We start from the raw sequence: 12,862 nt of genomic DNA on the forward strand, positions 1-12,862 counted from the left end.
GAGAGTTAACGTGAAACATTACAGTTGAAACAAAGGGTCTTTAATAGAATTGTCAAACCCAAATGTTACGTACAATGGTATTAGTGTACACAATTGGTATTCTGACGCACACACTTGCCCACAAATGGTTTACAACACAACTGGCTGCTCAAAGACACTAAGTTAAAAAGATTGGTCGCTACACACAATTGAAGGAAACCAAATAATACAGTGGTGGTAGTAGTAGCTACCGATGATGACGTGATGTGAAATCAATTAGACCATACATGAACAAGGCCATGTCTGTTTCCTGTGTATATCTCATTGCGTTCCTCGTCATAGAAAAGAGCGGTTATGTCTTCCAAAGCTTCAGCTACCGCATTTCTTTTTTGCTTTGAGTTCTTCCCCGCACAACTGCTACTGCTCTCATCTTCTTTTGGAGGTCCACTGCTTGGTGTTATTTTAGCTAAGCATTTCCCGGTCAATATATTGCTGATATTGATTGATCCCGCTGCACCATCCCATAACACAACATTAATCAATCTCCATATATGATATTTTTGGATTATACCGTTGCATATCTTGATGAGCTTATTCTACTTACCATTTCCTTCTATCCACTGATCTTCGGTATCTGCTTTGCAGTACGAGATGATCAGATCTTGATCACTTGTTATGTAGATATTATTTGTGTTACAGTCCGGATGCCATAGAAGATGGTCCTCAAAGGAAGTCACGAGCTCCCCGCGAAAATTCCATACAGAAACATTTCGATTTCTGAATGTCAGAAACAACTGGTTCTCATACAGAAATATGAATGCAGATGGTGTCATGAACTCAGCTCTACTAACTTCCATTAGCTCAGCATTTCTGACCTGAGTTTTCAAATCAGAAACCAATCTTTATAAATAAAAAACATGTGAAACAAAAGCTAAAAGATTTGATTGAATCAGATAAATCAACTCACGTCAAGAATTTGAAGATTCTCATTCTCTTGTTTAACAAGAAGTTTCTCATTGAATTGTTCAATGAAATCAACTTTCTTGTTTCGGTGAAGCAAATGATTAAAGGACTTGAGAACTGTGCCATCTTCTATTGACAGAATCTTCAGAGGCACATGACTAGCAGCTCTCTTGAAGATCAATAACATTATCCCTGGACTGGTGCAGGGAAGATAATGGGGCAGAACAGTTAGTAAAGTTACCAGTCTTCCAATGCAATCTAGTGGATAGAAAAATAACAAAAGAAGAAGCTTGATATTTGCAAACATAAGATAAAACAACAAAAAGAGTCAGAGGAAAGTTACCTGATTTTAATTTCCTGGACATTTTTATCTGATATCGAGTATAGCATGGTATAGTTTTTCAGATCAAAAACCTTGTACACACTGAATCAAACAGCTATCAGGATCAGAGGATGAAACTTTTAGTCACAAAAATTAGGTGGTTCAGAGCAGAAACTAACCTGTCCTGCGCAGAATAAGTCAGCACCTTTCCATTGACATCATCAAACTCTACAAATCCAGGCCACTTTAATGATTCAGACTCAAAAAGGGCAAACCCTGCATCGGGCTGACCTCTCAGAATATACCTTATAGTTGGGAAATAACCAGAAAAACGCATTAGTTAAAGTATCCCAGAAACACATATGACCCACAAAGGAAGACAACATACTCAATTCTAGTAGATCTGCATTTCAAAGAGCTGAAATTATCTGAAGCATAAACTGAAACTGTGATGAGGGAGTCATTGTTCTTGTTGTAGAACAAGCTCCTGATGACTTCATCTGGACTAACATTCAAAAAGCATATTCTTTTGTTCGTCTCTGCAGTTAAAGTTACGAATCCAAAAGGTAAGTCACACAGAAACACACAGGTGAAAGAGCCAAGTAGTCAAGTAACGCCAATTTACCTCTACTGAAAGCAGCGCAGACGCCAGAATGAGCAAGGGCAAAGACAATGTCTCTTGCAGCGACAATCTCGATAACTTTAGTTCGTTTCATCAAAAATGGTAATGCAACTAAACAATGTCCCTTTGGATCGTGAGTATCATATTGCTCCTGAAAATGGAAATTCAAAAAACAAGAACAGCTTAATTAATAATTAAACAATACCAATTAAGAGAATATGTGTAAATGATGAGCAGCCAAGCACATTTCTAGGGTTTGGGAAGGAGATTCTCAAATCACAAAAAAAAAATTAGGGCAAATCCCAAAGATTGGAAACATACCACGAGACGCATGTTACGAAATCTCTCCTGGGCAGTGCTAATAGAGAAAGCTCGATCCTTACGAGATGAGATTTCTCTACGTTGAAGCTTCTTAACGCTGTTGACGAACCCATCGGGTCGAGACCTCTTTTTAGCCACAATTCTTCTTCCACTACAAGGTCTAGGGCTTGCTGTAATCCTTCTTCCTTCCATCTACTTCCTCCTCCACCTTGAAGCCCCAATATTTTGCAGCAGGTTTCGATTATTTTTTTGGAAACACTAAATGATGAGGAAGAGACGGTAAGAGGAGTTTAGAGGAAACCCTAAGGAGGAGAAGAAGAAGAAGAAGTGAGAGTTGGGTATCTCCAGGGAGGAAGACGAGAAGTGACGGCTACTACATGGGAGTGTGACGTAAGCGAGCTTATTTTTTTGCAGATTCAGATTGGGATTCAAAATCAATGTTTCAAAGCTCTCTTTCTTTCAAAAAATCTCACTTTCGAGCACGAACCAGTCGAACCAATCTTGAATCCATAAATCGAAGAAAATAATTGAAATTATTAAAACGACGCGTTTAAAGGTTGGAGAAGAAAATCGCTTTTATGGGCTATTCAGGCCCAATAACACCTTTAGAAGGACGATCCATTAATTTCACTACTTAAAAAACAATTTCCGTTGAAAAGTTACTATATCTAGTAACTTATTTTGGTTAAAAAAAAAAATATATAGCAAATTTTCTTTTATCATCCATTGATTATGATAATATTATTATTAACTTTTTGGGTGAATACATATTCATGTACCATTTGTTTTACAAGCTACACATTATTGATTTTACAAGTATATTTTTTTTTTTTCATAAAGTTTTGAATCATGTGTAGGCATGTTTGTTTGATAGTAGTCGTAATTGCGACTACAATTTTAATTAAACTGGGGGATGTTTATTCGTTTTTATCCTTAAATGATACCCTTTTTATAAGATTGAATAAACAAATTCAGAACAGAAATGCCAAATAAACAAATACTGTAGTTCCAAGGCAAAATGATCATATAAAATATTGTAGTAAGCGAAGCCACGTTAAACGGGCCAAACAAAAACCCAAAGTCAGTGTCTCGTGTAAACGAAGAAATGGACCCAAGACAAAGACGGAGATGAGAGTATATGTTACGTCGTAATATAAACCGCAATAAAATTAGGCAAAAGCGACGGATAACACATAAAGCATGGTCTCTTATTTAAACGCCATGTGATTGATTTCTACCCGTAACCTCACTTTATTATTTTTATCAATCATCTTTCCTTCTTCCACCTCCAAGCTGAACTCATTAATGCAATTCTTTCTTTTAAACTATACTATACAAATTATGGTCAATCGATTCATACATATTTTTAATGTAAAGTTCAACCAACAACCATTTTTTAAGAGAGCTGTCTGTCTATACAGCGTTCGACGACCTTTCATAATTCATATGTGGGGTGTAAACGGTCTTACCCTGTTTAATTGGCAATAAATGAGGTTGACGATTTTCATGTTTTTTTTGTTGTTAAATAGTTATTTTATGAATTTAAACTGTAATATTATAAAATAAAAAAATAAAAAAATAGAAGCAATTTACATAGAAAAAAAAAAAGATAAATAGGTAGTTTGTTCCCAACTTAAATCTTTATATAATTTCATCAATTTAAGTTTAGCTTTTAAGTAGACCGGAACCTTCGGATTATTACGCTTTTTAAAAAATGCTTTTGAATATAAAAAACTCGTGGCAAAGATACAAATATTCTAATCTATATATCCAAATTTAAATGAAAAAAAACGGATGTGTTATTTATATAAGTCGAGTCATAAAATTTGGTAACATAGGAAAAAAAGGGTATCATTTAAGGAAAAAAAACCTCTGAGAAAAATCAAAAGCGAGAGAAGAAGAAGAGCAACTAGAAACAAAAGCGTAACAGAGAAGACGACTAAGTAATAAAAAAGACGAAGAATGAGTGGTGGTGGTGGTGTTTCAATCAAATCCGATGATAAAAAGGATGAGAAGCCAGCAGCTGCCATGTTACCTCTCAAACCAACCGCTTCTCCTTCTTCCATGGAAACGCAATCCGGCGGCGGTTACGTTAAAACAAACAAACAGCGGCGGAAACGCAACTGCAAAATCTGCGTTTGTTTCAGTATCCTCCTCTTCCTCCTCATCTTCATAGTCATCCTCATCTTAGCTTTCACTCTCTTCAAACCTAAACGCCCCGTCACCACCATCGATTCCATCTCCGTCGACCGTCTCCGAGCTTCCGTCAACCCTCTCCTCCTCAAAGTCCTCTTAAACCTAACCCTCAACGTCGATCTCTCTCTTAAAAACCCTAACCGAGTCGGATTCAGCTACGGCTCCACGTCGGCGCACTTGAATTACAGAGGCCAGCTGATCGGGGAAGCTCCACTCGCGGCCAGCCGAATCGCGCCGCGGAGTACGCACCCTTTGAACTTGACGCTGACGCTCATGGCGGATCGTTTGCTCTCTGAATCGGAGCTTTTGTCTGATGTCATGGCTGGCGTCATCCCGCTCAACACTTTCGTTAAGGTCTCTGGTAAAGTAAGCGTTCTCAAAATCTTCAAGATTAAAGTCCAGTCGTCTTCTTCGTGTGATCTCAACATCTCTGTTTCGGATCGTAATGTCACCAGTCAGCACTGTAAATATTCTACTAAGTTATAAACCAGATCTTCAAACGCCTTGTTTTTAGATCTACTACACTACTTTTGTCTTCTTGTTTTGTTTTTTTTTTGGTATTTTGAATTTGGTACAACACTATGATGTATCTTCTTCTCTCCATGTATGTATTATTTGCTTTTGATCAATAGAGATTTGCTTCTTCTTTTTTCCATTTAAAAATTTGTTGTTGTTGTTGTTGAGATCTCTTAATTGATTCAGCAAAATTAGTAATACGATTAGTCAATGGTGTCAACGTACATGTAGCTAAGTTTTTCAACTCTTTAAAGTTAAATATTGAACAAGTCATCAGATGATTCTTAATTACTAGTATCATACTATAATTTAGGCAGTTTGTAAGGAATTAGTTGGCAGCTCAAACCGCATTTAAAGCACTTTTTCCTTCTTTACTTTAGCTAGATCTATATTTTGTATAAGTGTGGCTTCAAGCTCTCCAATTATACAAAAAAAAAACAATCCACATATATTATATAGTTTGTCATGGCGAGGCGTATGCGTAAATCCAAAGGGTGTGATTGCTGCACAGCTTGGTGTATCATCTTAACCATTCTAATCCTCGTCTTCGTCATTGCATTACTCTTGGTATTGGAGGTATACAAACCGAAAATACCTATAACGCAGATCTGATCAGACATGAGACACCTTACTTGGCATCGTATATACTTGCCGTTTGATGTTCAGCTCGGTTCCACACTAACTAGTCTCCATATTCTGCTCGAGGCTTAAGCATGAGACAGGTGCTTGATCTTCTCTCAGGTACATTGTCCGCTTAAGGTTCTTTGATTCCACCGACTTACTCTTCATATCGATAAGTTTGTTTCAGATATGAGTGACATAATTGCAAGATCTATTTGGAGGAAAGATTGTGTTAGAAACAAAGACAAAAGCTCCCAGGGGAAGTCAAAGCTGTTGTGAATCTTCAAGGCACACACTTTAGTTGCTATATCGGATTGTAAAATCAATATGGACTTCCCTTCTATCAAAGTGTAGAACCAAGAATGTAAAATGAGTGCTAATTTGTAGAACTGAAGTCGTCTTTTTGGTAAACATATAGGGAAAAGGATTGATTTTTATGTCAGCTCCATTGTATATTTCTCATTCTCTCTCGATCCTAAGTTCATTCTGAATCTTAGATTGAAATTTCTCAAAGACTAGAGAAGCTACAAAGATCATTACCAGAAAGAGGGAAAGAACAAAAGCATTCATCTATTAGCTCATTGTCTCAACTCCAAAGAAAACATTTTTACCAATTGAATCTCACAAAACAAGAAAACAAAAAGATCTCATATCTGCATCAACAAGTGTTTTAATGATATTACAGAGCAAAAGTCGAACAATAAAAGAAAGAGAGGTATAAGACCTTAGACAAGCTCAATGTAAGCCATTGGAGCATTATCACCTCTCCTTGGAAGAGTTCTGATGATCCTTGTGTATCCTCCATTCCTCTCACCGTATCTATCAGGAACCTCAGCAAACAGAGCATGAACGATCTGCTTCTCGTAGATAAAACCCAGAGCTTGTCTTCTCTTATGCAACGAACCGTCTTTAGCCAATGTAATCATCTTGTCCACGAACTTCCTCATCGCACTCGCTCTTGCTCGAGTCGTCTTGATTCTCCCATGCTTAAGAAGCTGAGTCGTGAGTCCTCTCAGAAGAGCTTTGCGCTGGTCCGGTGGTCTATTCAGCTTTGGAACACGTCGTCCGTGTCTCATAGCGTAGACACGACCACCACCGTCGACAATTTTGAATCCATTCTCAAAGCTCTGCCAATCTGCGTTCGAATTCGAATAAGGAACCCTAAAGATTCAACTGAGCCAAAATTGAATACGAGTATGTCTCCTATGGGAGTTGAAATGTTTACCAGGAAGTCCAATTGAGAGAAGAGGGTTGACCGGAGAGAGGCCGGAGAAGGACGGGAGTGAGGGAGAAGAGATGGGGAGGCGGAGGGTGACCGGACGGCGAGAAGACGAAGAAGGTAGCCGGAATGATGAAGGAGACGGAAGAGCTGATTTGAGAGAAGACATGCTCCAAACTCTGCTCACGGAGTCTGTAGGTGTCGTCGCCATTGCCATGGACACTGGAATCGCCATTAGAGTGTGATTCTCTGCAACAATGACGATTTTTGCTGGAGTCGAATGGATAAGGAGGGGTAGAGAAGAGAAGCTGTTTATCAGAAACATTTTCGTGGGCCGTAATGGGCCTTAAAATGGTAACTCTTATTCAATGTAGCAACTCGATATTAGCGTTTTGCCAACAAGGGGCTTTTTTGCATTTGGTCTAGGACTTGAGATTGGAACTTCTTTGGGCTATGTAAATGTTATAATTATATTTATATGCTAATTGCTAAAAACATATTACATAATGTCTTCTCAAGACCAACATTATTGGTAAAATCTTAAATCTAGTGTAATTCTTACACTTAAGAATTAAGATTATCTTTAATGTTGTTTTGAGCTCCCAATCCTGAGAAAATCTTTTTGTTACTTTAAGGTTTAAATCAAGAGCTTAACTTTCTTTCATAATCTATGTTTTTGGTTTTCTCTTTAAAACATTTTTTTGTAAAAAAGTGAATATCATGTAAAAGGAATTTTGGTCTGAGTAACTTTTATATTCATTAAAAAAGAAAAACATAGAAATAATTTATACAAGTGTAAAGAGATCCTCTTGTTTTTTAATATCATTTAAATAAATATAAAGAGAATACATATAACAAATTTTTTTTTCTCTGGTATAAAAATACAATGATGTTTGTAAAGACTTCTCAAGAATGATCATGGACAAATACGGTTGTATTACTCTATTAGTATAAAGAGGAACCACCAAATTAGGCAATTGGCCTAATTACACAGTAGAAAAGGGTAGAAAAGACATTTTAGGATATGAACTTGGAGAAAGACAATCAGCTTTTTACGCTGAGATGCTTTAATATTGAGCCGTGTGTTTGTGTTTTGTGTAGATAGGAGAAAGACAATCAACCTTTCGTTTAGGTTGCAAATTTTCTGTTTTGTATCTTTTTATCTTTAGACTCTCTTTCATAGGGCTTAATGACTCTGGGGACATATTCATCGTCCGCCGGCTTATGTTTCCCTCTTTTGGGCGTTGTATTTCACCTTTGATTCCACCACAAGGATTAATAAAATTTCAGACGACAAAAAAAAAAAAAAAAAAAAGGTAAGAGAAAAGAGCGTGGAGGATGGTTTCGTCGTCGTCTAGGGTTCACTGCCCATGCTATTATTATAATGTGGCCATGGGGGCTAGTGTTTGACGTACAAAAGTCTAAAAATTGTCAGTCAAACAGGTCCAAAACCTTTTGTTATATATTAATAATATATTATACTACTATAGTTAGTGTTTTAAAAAAAAAGAAATTAAAAAAAAGGTTAAAAAAAGGACAAAAGGGAAAAGAAGAGGAAGCAGATGAAAGCAAAATGTCAAACACTAGTTTCAGATTTTGTATTGGGAACTGGGGTTTGACAGTTTTGTGTGTGTAATGTATGGCCCTCTCATCAATACATGTGCTCTCTCTCTCTATTTCCTTTTCTTTCTTTTTCGTCTTTGTTATTTACTGTTTTAGTTCTATGTCTTGTCCAATTCCTCTTATGTAAAATGCCTTTTCTTTTTCTTTCTTTTTTTTATACTACTTATGACTTGGCTTTTTTTCTTCGTTTTTATTTTCAAATCTCTCTATTTCCTCTAAATACAATATATACTCTTCTCATCTCTTTCTATTAGGACTGTTTAAGGAAAACCCTCTTTCTAATTTTAGCACCAAATAGCAAGTTCCGCTATAATAGAATTGTCCACCACTGCCCCCATCTTACTATCTTAGTAAGCATAAAAAAGTCTTTCGATTGGGTACGGCTAGATTTTTCTTCATCCCCATCTGGCCATCTCATACCAAACCTACATTACTAGTGGTGCTGCAATGCAACCGACTCCAAATACAATAACTTGGTTTATGATGAATCCAAAGTCATGTAACTCTATTGAAACCCATTACATTTCACTTAACGAACGAATAATCCGAAAGTTTTACTTTCATACTTTTACGGTTTTACCATACAAATATGATGCATTTATCAAAGTGGAAAGGCTCTATTTTTCAGACCTCAATAATGTCTTTTCCATCTGCTTTCATTTGCATCCTCATCTCTTTGGATCTCTTCTTTTCCTCTTATAAAAAACAACTATATATATATATATATATATGTGCTTATCGAAGAAATCAACTTTGAAGGTATGAAACCGGATTCTAATTTCTACATAATGTATAAGTCAGGTGTGTTTAGTTTAGTATTAGTTTATAAAAGTTTAAGTATCAGTATTTAAAAGACGAATTGTGATTCTTTTTACGGATTTCGTATATATCTGCATTTAAATGTTTTACTAGTGGTCGGTTTCGAACACTAGTCCGCTTGGTAGAAAGAAACGGCTTAGAGATACGATTCCTGTGGACACTAATTTCTTACGGGACAAGGAGGACGAACCGTGGAACCTCATTGGTTGGTCATCCCCTTCATTTGTGTATTGAAATTTATTGGGTTCCCATACTTACTCCACTGCAATTGTTTTGTTGTATTGCTAACAAGAAAATTACTTCCACATAATGCGAATATTCCGTTACATGTATATAAGATATAATTTTCGTTTAATATTAATAGTAATAAAGTATATAGATATCGCCAACCAGTTCCACGAAATTCAGCTCTATTATTTATATAGCAAACAAAATGTTATCTTCTTGTGGTTAGTTTGAGAGAGAGAGAGGCCGAGTAGAAAACGAGAGATGGATCGGCAAAAGCAAGACGTCAAACACGCAACGACGAACATTTCCGATCACGCACCTAATCTCTTCCCAATTTTAATTATAATTTTCCAACTCTCTCTCTCTCTCAATGAATTAACCCCTCCTCACCCAATAAAATAAAAGACAGAGACAGAGACAGAGAGAGCTGAAGAGAGAGAGAGAGAGAGAAGAGTTAACATGAATAGAGATAGAAAGAGTCATTAAATGTACGAAGCGACATTCACAATAATTCGAAAGGTGGAAGACGAGTTACATACGGCCAGGCCCTTCACTTCTCCTCACTGTCCTCCTCGTCCACCTCAACTCAATACCCCTTTTCCCGGGATTCATCTCCAACCCACTTAGTTCCAAATTCTCACCCTAAAAAAAAAAACTAACTTCCTTTTTTCTTTGCTTTTCTCATCGGAGATCGTGAGGAAGACGAAGTAAATTAAGAATCCCCATAGATAATCAAAAAAGCTACTACCTTTTCTATCTTCTGTTTGGAAATTTTCGACTTTGGATTTTGCCTTTTTTTATTTTTTTAAAATTTCTTCTCCCTATTTATAACCATGCAATCCCACGACCAACCCCTCCATCTCCATGGCGGATTCCGGCGATTTCAACGGTGCTCAACCTCCTCTTAGTCCCTTGCGACCCACTTCTTCCGGTAGTAGTAGTAGCAACAACCGTACCGCTCCTCCTCCTCCTCCTCTAGTTATGGTGAGAAAACGATTAGCCTCCGAGATGTCTTCTAATCCTGACTACAACCCCTCCTCTCGCCCTCCTCGCCGTGCCTCTCACCTCCTCGACCCCAACTACAATTCTGTTTCTCCACAACAACCTCCGTCTCTTACGGCGGCGACCTCTGTTGCTTCCCAGCCAAACCCACCACTCTCTGTCTGTGGCTTCTCCGGTCTTCCGGTTTTCCCTTCGGACCGTGGTCGGAATGCTATGTCCGTACAGTCAATGGAACAAGACTCTTCATCTTCTTCTGCTTCACCTACGGTCTGGGTTGACGCCATTATCCGAGACCTTATCCACTCCTCTACTTCAGTCTCAATTCCTCAACTTATCCAAAACGTTAGAGACATTATCTTCCCTTGTAACCCAAATTTAGGAGCTCTTCTTGAATACAGACTCCGATCTCTCATGCTTCTTGATCCTTCCTCCTCCTCCGACCCTTCTCCTCAATCTTTTGAACCTCTCTATCAGATCTCAAACAACCCTTCTCCTCCTGTAACTCAGCAGCAACAACAACAACAGCAGCAGCAGCAACATCAACAACAGCAACAACAACAACATAAGCCTCCAACTCCACCTCCGATTCAGCAACAAGAAAGAGAAAATTCTTCCACTGATGCACCGCCACAACCAGAGACGGCGACCACCACCCCGGCCACCGTCACGAACACGGCGGAGGCGTTGAGAGAGAGGAAAGAAGAGATTAAGAGACAGAAGCAAGATGAAGAAGGTTTACACCTTCTCACATTGCTGCTACAGTGCGCAGAAGCTGTCTCTGCGGACAATCTCGAAGAAGCAAACAAGCTTCTTCTCGAGATCTCTCAATTATCAACTCCTTACGGAACCTCGGCGCAGAGAGTAGCTGCTTACTTCTCGGAAGCTATGTCAGCGAGACTACTCAACTCGTGTCTCGGGATTTACGCGGCTTTGCCTTCCCGGTGGATGCCTCAAACGCATAGCTTGAAGATGGTCTCTGCGTTTCAGGTGTTTAATGGGATAAGCCCTTTAGTGAAATTCTCACACTTTACAGCGAATCAGGCGATTCAAGAAGCGTTTGAGAAAGAAGATAGTGTACACATCATTGATTTAGACATCATGCAGGGACTTCAATGGCCTGGTTTATTCCACATTCTGGCTTCTAGACCCGGAGGACCTCCTCACGTGCGTCTCACGGGACTTGGTACTTCCATGGAAGCTCTTCAGGCTACTGGGAAACGTCTTTCAGATTTCGCCGATAAGCTTGGCTTGCCTTTTGAGTTCTGCCCTTTAGCTGAGAAAGTTGGGAACTTGGACACTGAGAGACTTAATGTGAGGAAAAGAGAAGCTGTTGCTGTTCACTGGCTTCAACATTCTCTTTATGATGTTACTGGCTCTGATGCACACACCCTCTGGTTACTCCAAAGGTAATAAAACACTACCTTTTCACTCACTCTTTGACTATATAAATATTGTTTAGATTATTGGAGGGGGATGTTCTAAAAAGTGGCTTTTTTTATTGTTTATGATTGGGAATAAACAGATTAGCTCCTAAAGTTGTGACAGTAGTGGAACAAGACCTGAGCCACGCTGGTTCCTTCTTAGGAAGATTTGTGGAGGCAATACATTACTACTCTGCATTGTTTGATTCGTTGGGAGCAAGCTACGGGGAAGAGAGTGAAGAGAGACATGTGGTGGAGCAGCAGCTGTTATCGAAAGAGATACGGAATGTATTGGCCGTGGGAGGACCGTCGAGGAGCGGAGAAGTGAAGTTCGAGAGCTGGAGGGAGAAAATGCAACAATGTGGGTTCAAAGGTATATCTTTAGCTGGCAATGCAGCTACGCAAGCGACACTTCTGTTGGGAATGTTTCCTTCGGATGGTTACACTTTGGTTGATGATAATGGTACGCTTAAGCTTGGATGGAAAGATCTCTCCTTACTTACTGCTTCAGCTTGGACGCCTCGTTCTTAATTTTTCTCTCTTTGTCACAAACAATGTCCCATAAATAGATTTTACCTGGGTTTACTTTTTTTTTTTTTTTTTTTGAGTTATGTATCAAAAAGAGAGGATTCGTAAGTTGTTGTCTCACTCGCACTCTGTATTGGTTACCTCACTGGTGGAATACATAGAAGTTGATCTTTGAATATTTGAACTAGTTGATGAGGAAGAAAGCAAATGACAACAATGCATCAAACATAAAAATGAACACATGTATATGTTGTGTCTACACTCGTGTGTTAAAGTAGAGACTGTACCAGTGGAGTATTCGGATTTTTAACTAACATACCAAAGTTTGTAGGGCAGTTTTATTTCAGGAAATAAAAAGGTATAATTCGCAATTTAAATGTTAATTACTTAATTACGTACCGTAGAACAAAAAAATATGTTAATTTACGTACCCTTTTTTTTGGTAGAAATGTTAATGATGTACCTTAAAAGTGAAAAAACGT

At 38.2% G+C, this 12,862-nt stretch overlaps 4 protein-coding genes and 1 long non-coding RNA gene across 6 annotated transcripts; 3 read left to right on the top strand and 2 right to left on the bottom strand.

Annotated features, from left to right (window-relative positions):
- Positions 1-24: 24 nt before the first annotated feature.
- LOC17885810 lies at positions 25-2,699 on the bottom strand. The gene is made up of 8 exons (XM_006290399.2): positions 2,208-2,699; positions 1,890-2,037; positions 1,653-1,803; positions 1,444-1,569; positions 1,286-1,366; positions 947-1,139; positions 584-854; positions 25-490 (listed from the first exon to the last, which is right to left on the bottom strand). Exons 1-8 carry the CDS (start codon positions 2,397-2,399, stop codon positions 252-254), a joined length of 1,401 nt encoding a protein of 466 aa, XP_006290461.1. The 5' UTR covers positions 2,400-2,699; the 3' UTR covers positions 25-251.
- A 1,336-nt stretch (positions 2,700-4,035) lies between these two features.
- On the top strand, positions 4,036-5,058 carry LOC17886044. The gene has a single exon (XM_006291717.2). The coding sequence runs from the start codon at positions 4,170-4,172 to the stop codon at positions 4,887-4,889; it is 720 nt and encodes a 239-aa protein (XP_006291779.1). The 5' UTR covers positions 4,036-4,169; the 3' UTR covers positions 4,890-5,058.
- Positions 5,059-5,365: 307 nt separating this feature from the next.
- Positions 5,366-6,172, top strand: LOC111830724. Of its 2 annotated transcripts, none has more exons than XR_002834060.1 (2): positions 5,366-5,660; positions 5,728-6,172. It is a non-coding gene; the product is annotated as an uncharacterized LOC111830724 (long non-coding RNA). The 2 variants fall into 2 exon arrangements; XR_002834059.1 differs by having other exon boundaries at positions 5,366-5,641.
- LOC17886021 (50S ribosomal protein L17, chloroplastic) lies at positions 6,096-7,048 on the bottom strand. The gene is made up of 2 exons (XM_006291700.2): positions 6,766-7,048; positions 6,096-6,675 (listed from the first exon to the last, which is right to left on the bottom strand). Exons 1-2 carry the CDS (start codon positions 6,992-6,994, stop codon positions 6,266-6,268), a joined length of 639 nt encoding a protein of 212 aa, XP_006291762.2. The 5' UTR covers positions 6,995-7,048; the 3' UTR covers positions 6,096-6,265.
- Positions 7,049-9,708: 2,660 nt separating this feature from the next.
- LOC17885120 (protein SCARECROW) lies at positions 9,709-12,558 on the top strand. The gene is made up of 2 exons (XM_006290643.2): positions 9,709-11,837; positions 11,954-12,558. The coding sequence occupies exons 1-2, from the start codon at positions 10,294-10,296 to the stop codon at positions 12,381-12,383; spliced, it is 1,974 nt and encodes a 657-aa protein (XP_006290705.1). The 5' UTR covers positions 9,709-10,293; the 3' UTR covers positions 12,384-12,558.
- Positions 12,559-12,862: the final 304 nt, after the last annotated feature.

Source organism: Capsella rubella, unplaced genomic scaffold, assembly GCF_000375325.1.
Source record: "Capsella rubella cultivar Monte Gargano unplaced genomic scaffold, Caprub1_0 scaffold_5, whole genome shotgun sequence".
Lineage (NCBI taxonomy): Eukaryota > Viridiplantae > Streptophyta > Magnoliopsida > Brassicales > Brassicaceae > Capsella > Capsella rubella.

What these genes read in the sequence shown, in the direction of transcription:
- LOC17885120 (XM_006290643.2), top strand. Translation starts at nt 10,294, where the DNA reads ATGGCGGATTCCGGCGATTTCAACGGTGCTCAACCTCCTCTTAGTCCC. An exon ending in ACCCTCTGGTTACTCCAAAG is followed by an intron (nt 11,838 to 11,953) that starts GTAATAAAACAC and finishes GGGAATAAACAG; the next exon opens with ATTAGCTCCTAAAGTTGTGA.
- LOC17885810 (XM_006290399.2), bottom strand. Translation starts at nt 2,399, where the DNA reads ATGGAAGGAAGAAGGATTACAGCAAGCCCTAGACCTTGTAGTGGAAGA. An exon ending in CTGCGCTGCTTTCAGTAGAG is followed by an intron (nt 1,804 to 1,889) that starts GTAAATTGGCGT and finishes CTTTAACTGCAG; the next exon opens with AGACGAACAAAAGAATATGC. An exon ending in TGCAGATCTACTAGAATTGA is followed by an intron (nt 1,570 to 1,652) that starts GTATGTTGTCTT and finishes CCCAACTATAAG; the next exon opens with GTATATTCTGAGAGGTCAGC.
- LOC17886044 (XM_006291717.2), top strand. Translation starts at nt 4,170, where the DNA reads ATGAGTGGTGGTGGTGGTGTTTCAATCAAATCCGATGATAAAAAGGAT.
- LOC17886021 (XM_006291700.2), bottom strand. Translation starts at nt 6,994, where the DNA reads ATGGCGATTCCAGTGTCCATGGCAATGGCGACGACACCTACAGACTCC. An exon ending in TCTCTCAATTGGACTTCCTG is followed by an intron (nt 6,676 to 6,765) that starts GTAAACATTTCA and finishes ATTCGAACGCAG; the next exon opens with ATTGGCAGAGCTTTGAGAAT.